The 12,700-nt window shown below is 22.5% G+C and overlaps 1 protein-coding gene across 1 annotated transcript in view; it reads left to right on the top strand.

Annotated features, from left to right (window-relative positions):
* LOC132929844 (cell adhesion molecule Dscam2-like) overlaps window positions 1-12,700 on the top strand; it is a 67,955-nt gene that overhangs the window by 23,536 nt on the left and 31,719 nt on the right. Inside the window, exon 2 of the mRNA XM_060995447.1 lies at window positions 935-991. Within this exon, the coding sequence (XP_060851430.1) occupies window positions 946-991 (46 nt within the window). The 5' untranslated portion in view covers window positions 935-945. The remainder of the gene's footprint in view (window positions 1-934; window positions 992-12,700) is intronic.

The raw sequence follows: 12,700 nt of genomic DNA, 5'->3' as shown, positions 1-12,700 counted from the left end.
TTTTACCATTCATTCGTTTTCTAAATATTTAATTTAAAATAAATTATGATTTTACAAATATTTCAACTCGTTAGAAATTCAAGAGGAATATTATTATTGTAAAGAACCCTGTCACCGACAACTGGCACGTAACGTCAGAGTCGCTCTCGTCCAAAATCCATTTGTCGACAGAATAGAAACCTTTAAGCCTATAGAATAGGATACGTTTGCGGCAGCGTCTGTATTAGACATATTTATAAAAATTCGATTATTACGGTAAGGCCACCTTAATTCGACGGTAAAACGATTTTCATTCAAATGAAAATTATGTCACGCGGAGCTGAGGAAAGGATAAATGTAGTGTTTGGTGATTTAATCATGATTGATATTATAGTTTAATAACCATCGGAGAATGCTGTGGGCTTTGATGCTGCGTATAGTATGTTTAAATTACACTGTAGGTAGTATACATGTTTAAACCTCTTAGTGCCAGCATATATCACTTCTAATAAATTAATTTAGTACCTACTAATAATATATATTATCGGAATACAACTTTGATACACATATTATATAGTATATAAAGATATAGAATATATGTAATATTGAATCTAGTATTTTATTATTGTAAGACATTTTTTTTACATATTATAAACATTGATAGATAAATATTAATTAATACAGTTTTTAAGCCACTATATAATCACCCTGTATATATTGATATAAAATGCGTAATTTACGCGCTATATTATAATATAATATTGCAAAATATACCAAATTAATATAGCTTGTACTTTTATGATATACAAATTAACATTTTATTATTTATAAATGAATATAATTTTCTGTTCAGACTTTATATTGACTATAAATATTTGAAATGTTTTATAATAATTAAAGTTTATTATATACAGAAATTTTAACTAAAAATGTATTTTTTTAAATTATTTTACAGAAAAAGTTAAAATGGAATTGTTATGGATTTGTTTGATCATCAACGCATGTACTCAAGGTAATAATAACCGATAATATTAACATTTTTTCAAAACTTTTAATTATTAATTTTAGCCAACTAGATCCCGGGGACTTAATAACAAACAAATTAAATATCTCCTTCACTAAATTTTCATGATCTTGGATTTCGATATTGAATATATATTTATAATAAAATTTTATTCATATTATAATAAAAATGAAAATACATTTATTATTAACTTATTTGGATACTACATTTATAGCACTAAATTTAAAACTGTTCTTTCATTTAAATTTTATATTAACCTATGGATTTTTTTTTCATTTAAAGTATTAGATCAAGATAATTATAAAATTAATATTTCAATGGTTTGATTCCAATATCTATCAAAAAGAAACGAACAAAGTTTATTACAATTCCACGTGAAGGTTTAATTGGATAAAGAATGTAACCTTTTGTAGATTGAACCTTTTATTTTATCTAAGTATATTTTTTCATGTTTAGTACTTATATGAATATTATAATTTAAATATTTATAATCACTTTTAAGTATACACTTTATAATGTTGGTTAATTAGTTAATATAAATTACTAATTATAATGTTACGTTAACAAATGAGTAGGGAGATTTTCCTTAATCAATACTTTCTTTTTTATTAAATATTTTAAAATTGCCTTTTAGCGTTATTGTTAATATTAGTCATCTATTAATTCAATTTTCAAAAATAAAATTCTCCCAAAAATATTAAATTGTATTCTTCTATTCTGCGTGCAAACTTTAAACTTAATAATAATAGAAAATTATGTTTTCAACTAACGCACCGGTTTGGCTATATCAGAGACATACTACAGTGAGAAGTGATTTCAATCAGGTTCCGTAAATCTAGTTATTTTTATACTTTAGGCTTTTATTTTTAGGTGTTTAAAAAAATAGCTTTTTTTTTATTTTAAATATACAATTTATACTTATGAGACATAATAAGTATGTGTGATAAGGGAAAGGCAATACATACATATTTAAGCATGTTATGATAATAATAAATCTACATTTACAAAAGCTTTGACGTAAGAAATAATTAATTGATGACACATGGTTAGAAAATATGAAAAATTGTGTTAAGAAAAATTTGAATTTTCTTTCATAATAATATGAAATATGTATATATGATATATATATTATATATCTAGTTTTAAAAAAATAAATAATTATTGTATATTAAAAGTTACTATAGGTTAACTTAATTATATTATTAGTATACTTTATTTTCTCTTAAACACTTAATAATTTAATTAGGTAACTCAAATTTAATGTTAAATACATAATATTATAGTTATGAAATATAAAACATTATAACTGAATAGTTGGAAATTCAAAATATTATAATTCAACAATATCCCGTTTTTAATTATAATACATACATACATATTATATTATACATATATTTCGAGTACCAATACAATACATGTAGTGTAAAAATTATTATAACAGTCTTTATAATCGTCATTATTATTAATTTTTCTAGAAATTAAGAGTTTTGAAAATTAATCCATGCTCATCATATTATTTTAAATCTAATTAAATAGGTTATTTTAATATATATTTGGTTTTTATCAACTTGCATAATGATTTAATTGATCATGTTATATTAATAATATTGAAACTTTGTTTTTCAAAATCTTAAACCAACCTAACTTTTGAAGTTATTAAATTTAATTGTGAGCTAATAATAAAGTTATGTAAAATGGATTGGGTTTTACCTTTTTCTACATCGCCATTATTTTAAATTCTTTAATTTTACATTTATTAAATTAGATCCACTAAATAATAATACATTTCAACAGTGGTTTGTTAATCTATTGCGTATTAATAGAATATTATTCAACCAAATTTATTGGTTTTGTATAATTATATGAAGTGTCTTGCTGCAGGCTGAAGGGGATTCACCGAGGTATGATTCAAGTACCCACGTCCCACATCAAACTAATTACAGTTATACATTTATACCTGCCCGATTGTTATAACTTATAGCTGATTTGTGATGTAGGTGGTTTATTTTATTTTTGATCTAAGTAATTAAAATAAGTCCATTATTGGAATTGTTGAGTTATTTTTTGATTATATAGGAAATTATTTTGTTACCACAAATGTACAATTTTCTATTTATGATAAATTGATATGGATATGAGAATATATTATCAAGTCGCCACGATCGGTTTATTTTTCTATAGGAAAAGTTTAAATTTATATATTATTCGTTCAAGACATTTTTTTTCGTAAAATTTAAGTGCTTATAGTAATTGTGCTTTGACTTTTTCATTTGTGCAGTTGTTGATAGATTAACCACTTTGCCCTATCTATATTACTTACTATTAGTTCTAAACGAACTTACTAAAAACGTATTATTGTGATAAATTATGGTATTTAAATTTAAAATAACGTAATATGCATCTGATGTATTGGTTAATATTTTCTAACACTGACTAATATTAAAAAATTTTAGTTCATTATTCTAGACTTGAATTTTTAATTTCTGAAGATTAAAAGATTATTTTAAAATTCAACTGTGAAAAAAACATAATATTTTATTAATAACTTTTAAAATGCTGAGCGTATAGTTTTCTGAATTTTTTTTTTTATGTTATCATACTTTGAAGTATGCTAGTATTCCACTATTGCTTATATTATTAGTTTCTGTATACAATTAAAGTTTCAAAATGTTTAGATTAATATTAATATTACTCTATATTCTACTAATAAGTATTTTCGATTTTCATTTGTTTTAGTTTTTTTTTTTAAATATTGATAAAAAAATTCTATTTGTAAAATACATATAAGTGTAATATGATTTATTTTATAAAAAGTAGCACTTATAAGAATTTTAAAATATATAAAATATATTATATTAATGATTTTTAAAATTTTCTAGACCAATTATTATAAGGTTTATATACAAACATATTATTTTCACAATTCTACGTTACGCGTTACTGACTTAAAAGTAAATTACAATAAAATATTGTATTATAATAATTTGCATTTGGAAATATATAATTAATTTATTAATAAAAGTATTCTACGTAGGTACTACTAACAAAAAAAATAAATCAAATATAAAGGACTTTTCTAATTTTTAGTTATTTATTTCTTCGACGGATTCTACAGGTAATAATAATTTTGAATGATACCATTAATTGTTTTTAAATTAAAAATATTACTTAAATATACATTAGTATGTATTACTATTTTTAGTTAGGTACTCAAAAAAAAAAAGATTTTACGAATGTAACTTTTTTATATGTGCTTGTTTTTAAAAACAAAATTTGTCTTTTATTATTATATTTTACTTATGATTTTATATAAAAGAGAAAAACATTGGTGAAATAGAATCATATTCCGATGAAACAATTTGGTGTGTCATGAATTAGTTTAAAGGAAAATATGTTCAATACCTTTGGGCATGTTGTGAATAAAGTAAACATAACAGATAATAATTTAAAAAATATAAAATACAAATATACAATGAGCGCAAATACATTGTATCTATATTACTAGATCAATAGACAACTACAGCTAGAATACGAATTAGTGCATACATAAATGCTTCACTATAAATATTAAATAAGTATGTTTTATTAGTGTTTATTATTTTGCTAAAACTTTCATAAAAAAACTGTAAAAATCGGTTATTTAAAATACAATATGATTAAATAGACTTGTTTTTTATTTTATTCAAATTATAAAATTTAATATTTTACGCTTATTGAAAATTCATAATACCTAAACATAACTTAATATTTTATTGGGATATTGATAACATAATACATTATACAAAAACATATCATTGATTTAAAAAATAATAAGTAAATTCATGTTAATTAAATAGGTATGAATAGGTAGTGGATTTGGACATTTTTTTATTGTTTTGATAAATATTAAAATAGGTAGATGGATTAAAAAATGAATAACATTATTAATTTATTATTTTTATTTAACACAAATATGAAAATTTAAATCGAAAGAACGAAAATCTTCTTTAGCTGTAGTGTTCCAGGTAAACAGATACAAATAATAATTAATAATTTATGATTAATTATTTTATGAATATATACAATATTTAAAAATAAATATAAAACCTATACACATAAAGGCCCTATACTGATAAATACAAGGAATTTGAAATATATATATATATATATTGTATAATGTATCCAGTTATTTGCCTTATTTGTTTTAAAATAAACACAACATTTATATCAAACATATTTTAAAAGGTTTCTTACTATTGTATAATATTACATATAAATGCATGAATATTAATTGCTTATATTTAAATGTACATATTATAATACTTAAATGATAAACATAATATATATTTGTTTTTATTGTAATGTTAGTTTTAATTTTCTTAACTATTTTAGATTAAATAATTTTATTATTATTTTTGTCTTTTATTACACGACCGATTTATTACCATAGGATATAGATGCATATTTGTATTTATAATATCTATATTATGTCAATAATTTAAAAAAATAACATATTTTCTTTAACTGAAATTTTTATGTAGAATAATTTAAAATCTTTAAATGTTATTACTTTATTAAATATTAATTAAAAATAAAGTTTTTTAGAAACAGGTTTGATTTTATTTACAACATTTTTTCTAAACTTACAAGAATATAAAAAAATTATCTTATATAAATTTAATGGTTTTACAATGTATTGTGTGATGACTCAAACCTTAAGAAACACTATTGTTTTGCTGGAAAAATTATTTAAAGACAATATAACACACTTTACACACTTACTCAAACCAATGAAGTTTTTACTAGAATTCACCTATAAAAATTCTAAATAAAAAAATATATTCATTTCTTTCAAAGTTTTAATTTAACATTAGCACATATAGGTAATTAAAATTAGTACTAAATTTATTTAAAAGGTGTTTTATTATGATGTCATTGGTATACCATTTAAATATTTTTTTATTTTATTTATGAACGGTTTACAATAATATACTAAATATAGTAAAATAATGTGACTTATTTTCGGTTAATATACTTGTCTTATATCTTTTATCTTGTAATGTCTTTTAAACTTAGGAGGTTTCGCATTACTTCTCCAAATCTGTATAGTTTTAATAAAATGTTTTTGTAAATTTACAAAGTTTTAGTAAATTGTAATAAATCATTACATTGATAATAGACTGAGTTGAACTTCCATTTATTATTAATAAAATTAATTTTCAATCATTTTTTACATAATTATAATATCATCTCTGAATAATTAGCATTTAGGTACCTTTGATTGGTAATCATACTGATAATCATAATTTTATCAATATACTCGTAATAATATGCTATTTTGTACTTAGTTAATATTTATTTGAATATTTCATAGTTTATTATGTTACCAATTGAAATATAAATTATAATTGGTTTTAAATATACAAATAGTTTTAATAAAACTATTACATCGATAACTTTTATCTGTAATCTGATAACTGTAAGTTGATGTTTGTTTTGAAAAAAGTAATAACTACTTTTTTTTATGATGTATTATTTGAGAATAAACTATAAAGAACAAATTGATTTTTTTTCAATAACATCCAGTTATGATATATATTTATATACATAAATGAAAAGTTTACATATTATATTTCATATCCCAATAATTGTTTTGTTCATTCAAGAGAACGATGGATAAAATAACAATGTTTTATTGAAAAAGTTATTTTAATGCAGAATTTTATAAAAAAATATATATTTTAGTCCAGTGTTATGTATTTTCTTGAATAAAAATAAATTTAATTCTGTATAATTTATATTTAATATATTCATAAAACAAATTCTTCAACAGTGCTACTGTCACCAGAAAATATATGTTCGTTGTGTTTAGACACTTTTAGTTTAACTGTGTTTGAAGAGATATATAAATAAAACTATATTTTATTTTTTTTATGTGGTTAAACGAATTTCAAACTTCATGTGGCTATGTACTTTGATTTTAATTTTCTAGAGCAATATAAGTGTTTTGAGAGGGAAAAAATACATAGAAACAAATCATACCAAAAATATTAAACATAAGACAAACCATTATTAATTACATTATTCATAGCATAATATTATTAGTGCCTGCAAAGATACACGCAGACAGAAAAGTTTAGGGATTTCAACCCACCCACAAAATGTAAACACTCCGCATATGTTGTGATTAATACATTTTTATTTAAATTAAAAACCCTTTCTGAAATGAAATTCGGCGTTTACATTACTGTTATAATATGGTATACAATTTCCTGCATAATTTTAATTGCACACTTTTTCCCAGACCTAAATTCGTATACAGGGTGATTTACATTGCATGCTTACCTTTCTTTTTTTCCATTAATAATACATTTATTCAAATTTTTCGAATTTTTAATGTACTTAAAGAATGTATAATTTAAATGCATGACATTTTATTGTAGCATATAAGAAGTATCGTGAATTCGTGAAACAATACGAATTACTATATTTTTAAAAAATGAGAATTGCCCTTTTTTATTGTTAACTATTAAGGTAATTAATTATAAATTCGAATAAGTAGTTTCTCAGTTCTCAAAATATTTATATTAAAAATAATAGTCTTCAAAAATGGTTTTAAAAAATATATAAATTGGATCAAGTATAAATTTTACAAATTATAAATATTGATAGATTAGTAAATAATAAAATTTTCAAATCACCATAACTATCATATTCATATTTTCCAAATCCATCATCATAAACATATTATTATATTCCTGACCAAAAATTTAATTAATTTTAAAATTGATAGTTTTGATTATAATGCAACAACATTTTCACGAAATTATCCTAAAAACTAAGCAATTTAAAGTAGAAACGTATGGTTTTCATCTAAGAAACAGAAGTTTGTATCTTTACAAGATACTCCTTAAGTAGTAAAAAATAATTGAAAATATAATATTTAAAAATTCTAAAAATTAGATTATTAATATTTGTATTGTTGATGAAAAAAAAGGTTATCTAAGTATGCTTGTTGAATCATTCTGTATACTTACTGTACTTAGTCATAAAATAAATTAAATTTAAACATGCATTAAACTGTTTACTTTAGTCAGTGATTACAAAAATCGAATTCATCAAACTAAATTTATAGAATTTAAAAATTAAATATGATACATAATATATATTAGCAGTACATTGATTTAAAAATATATCTTTTTATAAAACCATTATAGTCAGAGAACCATTAATTGGTAATACTAATAATAGTGAATAGACATTACTCGAGTATATTATATAATAGTGATTTGTGCATATCAATTTTAAAGTAAAGAAAAATTTTATTTTTGTTAAATAATTGTTATAGCTTTTTAATTTATTTATACAAAATAAAGCTTAAATAACTGAATAATTGATTATATCGTAGGTATAGATTTTAAATTAAATTAAAACAAAGATTTATTTTTAAGTTAAATAAGTCAATATTTATTGTAAAATTAAGTATATATTTAAAATTATTTAATAAACTATTCACAACTTGCTGAAAAAATTCAAATTTTGGCTGTAGATAATAATCGATAATTTAAAAAGTTAATCAACTCAATAGTACTATTTTTTTTTTTTTTTTTAAATCAAATTTGTATAATATATAAATAATAAATATATTAAATTGTATAAAAAAAATTTCAATAACATTTATAGATTTTGAAATAATGAATGTTGTTTGATAAAAAAAATCACTCTACACGTGAATATCCTATCAATGATATTGTTGATAAAAAATTCATAGCTTAAATTTTAGTAATTATATTAATTGATATATCTTATTTTACAAGGAAAAGTAAATAAATCATCTTACATTGGCCCACTTTCAACCGTTTAAAATTAATTTTTCCTCAAACGGAACAACATTTTGAATCATTTAGATTTTATTACCATTAACTTTTTGATCTAGTTTGTTGTAATTTGTAATAAATTGAATTTTTCTTGTGTAGGTATATAATATTTTAAAGTTTTGAAAGTTAAATACCTACATTTAGTTCATTTCAGTCTTCATAATATTTCATAAAATTTAAAAATAGTCTGGAAACTATTTTTGCTTTGTTTAATTCATTTTGTCTAAGAATATAAAAATATGAATATTATTTAATCGTATGTCATCAAAAGATTTTTTGTTATCCATTAAAAGATTATTTTTCTGGCTACAGTCTTAGACTAAGCTGACAATCACAGCACTGTTCTGTATCCAATGTATACCTGGCTCTATTTTATTATCTTAGTTTTCATATTATTTGGTTTAACCAGACATTTAGTAACAATTTCCTATAATTATAGTCATGTGCAAAAAAACAAAATTGTTCCCAACATCTTATTCTAAAGATATTCTTAAAGAAAAACGCTTACAATTGCTCTCCAATTTTCTATATAAATTAATTTTAGCTTGACCTATTTCCCAGAACTACTTTGTTTAATCAATTTTAAAATTAATTATTTTTACTCTAGAAATCATGATCCTTTTTATCCTAATCATTCCGACAAAAATTATGTTAAACTGCCCTGCTAATTTGTTAATGATTGCAGGTAATACTTATACTTTTGATTTCAATTAGTTAAGTTATTATTTTAATATTTTCTAACACTTATTTAATCTACTGTATTGTATTTATTTAGTTAAGTATCAGATGTTTACTATAATATTATTATTATATATTATACATTTTGTACCTTAACTATTTTATTATATGTTTATACCATGACTGTTGTAAAGTAAACCATATTGTATAAGGACAACGTCCGTTTAATAATAACAAATAAATTGAAAGATTTGTATTGGGATAAATATTTTAAACTTTGGACCTATTTATCCTAAGCTCGACTTTCTAATCATCTAAATGTTTATACACCAAAAACCCAATTCTGTTATACTTTATACGCATTTAGTAAGGCAATACCTTTTTAGCTGTAACATATTGAGGTGTTTCCTTTTTTTAGTATTGGCATAGTTATAGCTGTTCTCTATAGTCTTCTGAGAAAATGGATATATTTTTCACGTCGTATTTTTATTAGTGGAGAGTGGATATATTCAATTAAGTTTTTGCCTGCAGAGTATTTTAGCAGTTTTCTCAGAATTCTGTCTTCACCATCATAGGTGATTTGTTGTTTTTTTTTTTTTTAATTTGACCTCTACTGTAATAAGCCTCAGAGAATTAAAATGGGTTCTCTGGGTTGTTACAATTTAACAAACGACTAAAATACTAAAACCACCTATTCCCCTGTTTTAATGTTGTTGTTATTAAAATTGCATCTTTGTTTCTTATAAAGCTTTTCTTACGTTTATAGTAATTTCTTAGTAAATTTACATTTTTGTGGAGAGACCTTGTTATATGATGTTGATAGTTCTTTACTTCCCCCGCCATTTTGTTTTGTATATTTATTATTTTCTAACATCTTAAAATATTTTAAACTTCTTTTTGCCAAATTTTGTAGTTTGACATATTTTCATCATCTTCTGAATTACTTAACCATAAATCCTTCTGTGTTTAAAGCTATAAAAAACTTCGAAAATTAGAATGAACACCGATTTTTTTTTTTGGTTTTTTGTTGTTTACCAACTGTCTTATCAGCCATTTTTTTTGTAATGAATTCTTTAAGTTCTTCCACATTGGCTCAATATCCTTATTATGTATATTTAGTTTAAATTCACTACGTGATTTTTCGTCCGTGTGTGAGTGGAAAGCTTCGCATATTTTTAAGTATTAAAATCTCTGTACGTCGATGCACCTATTCATATTTTCTCTTTCTCTTTAATATAATTTTAAATTTAACAATTATTAAAATGTGGTCCAAAATAAGCATCCCACTATTCAATATTTTTTTTTTAAATAATGAATTTATATTTTTTTATAATTGCTACTTAAATTTATTAATAAGTTTAACTTAATAAAAACTGATAACCAATTATGTATTTTAATTTTTTAAATTTTGTTCTCGTCTGCAAAAATTAACAATTGTTGTTTCAAACAAATTCAGGTAGGTACACACAAAGTGCATCACGAATTTTCAAAACTTACATAACTTCAAATAAGTAAACTATATTTCATAATAACAAATTATCATTAAATACAATTAAACACTTTTAACTTGTAACCGACGAGACAATATATTATAATTTATGTTTAAGCAAAAGTATAAATAAATGTAAAATGCCTATTAATAATAATAATTTACTAGAGATCTAGATTAGAAATAGATATTGCTTTGTCTATTTCGTCTATATGTTACACCATTTAACATTTTATGCACTTTATACCTTTGTGATTACCCTATTTTTATTATAAAACGTAATATTGTAAAGAGAGTAAAAATATAGGTAAGAAATAAGCCATATGGTTTATATAAATACAAATTGATATCTATCATGAATATAATAATAAAAACTAGACCAACTTTTTTTGTTTTTAATTAAACCTATGTACAATCTGATCTAAACGTATAACGTTTATTACACAGTAGTTGTACATACACAGGTATATTAAGCCTCGTGTATTATATTAAAATACTCGCACTGACTACATATACATTATATTATCCACGTAACGGTAGTGTTCGTGGCATGTCGTTTCGTCAGAATATCGAACGAAGTTTACTATTTTAGGGTGTTAAATATACAGAGTGATTCTTTTATGACTATACACGCAGTAATTTATTCAGTAAATAATTTCATGTTTCAAAGCAGAATATTTTACTGAAGATTTTAAAACATATTTTTTATATTTGATACGATTTCGAACCAGTTTTTGATAGGATGTAAAATTCTTAAATATTTTGAAAAAAAAAAAAAATTTTAATTTTGTAACGATACAAATTATAAAAACTATAATGTTCGAAAATTATGCGATATAATGACTTAAATTCACACAAAAAAAATAGTTTTAAAAATGCAAAAGGTTTTCAATAAAAATACTGCATATAGTAATAAAAAAACCATCCTGTATAATATAGTATATTATATACAGAATCGAAAAATCCGCACGCCTTACCGCGGTGATGACCGCACGGGGGTCAGTAGCTGATTTCCTCACCCTCCCCTTCCCCAACGACAACGATGGTTGGTGCAGGCAACGACCGACCGGAAAACATTATTATCCCGTCGCACGTACATCCGACTTATATATATATACATATTACATATACAGCAAGCTGGGATTTATTAAATGTTGAGCCGCCCGTCAGACCCATCGTAAAAAAATAATAATAACAATAATACGAGGAGAACCGAGAACTCGTACGTCTGTGTATTGTATATTATAAAAAATAATCGTTGTGGTGGTGACGATGACGACGGCAGCTGTAATGACAGATCAACGCATCTAAATAAATAAATAATGTGATATCAAAATTCAAATAGTCGATCACAGACGAGTACAAAACATATCCTTTTAAAAAATTTCTTGATATTATATTTGTACATTTTTTTTATACATTTAAATGTTTAATAGGTAAGCGATACAGTTACAGAATACAATATTAAACAGCGTACTAACTAAATACTTATATTTAAATCCTACGACTCATATAATTTAAATTTCAAAAATTTGTGTTTTATAAATTTTCCTTTTAAAATTTTTTTTTTTCGAATCATCCGTGATGTGATATAAGCCTTTAAAATTTGAGTCTTTTATGGAGTTGCTAAAAAATGTTTAGTTTTTAAAGACCAGTAGTTATAAATTATGTAAA

The sequence above is a fragment of the Rhopalosiphum padi genome, chromosome 4 (assembly GCF_020882245.1).
Source record: "Rhopalosiphum padi isolate XX-2018 chromosome 4, ASM2088224v1, whole genome shotgun sequence".
NCBI lineage: Eukaryota > Metazoa > Arthropoda > Insecta > Hemiptera > Aphididae > Rhopalosiphum > Rhopalosiphum padi.
This window is presented reverse-complemented; position numbering and strand designations above follow the sequence as displayed.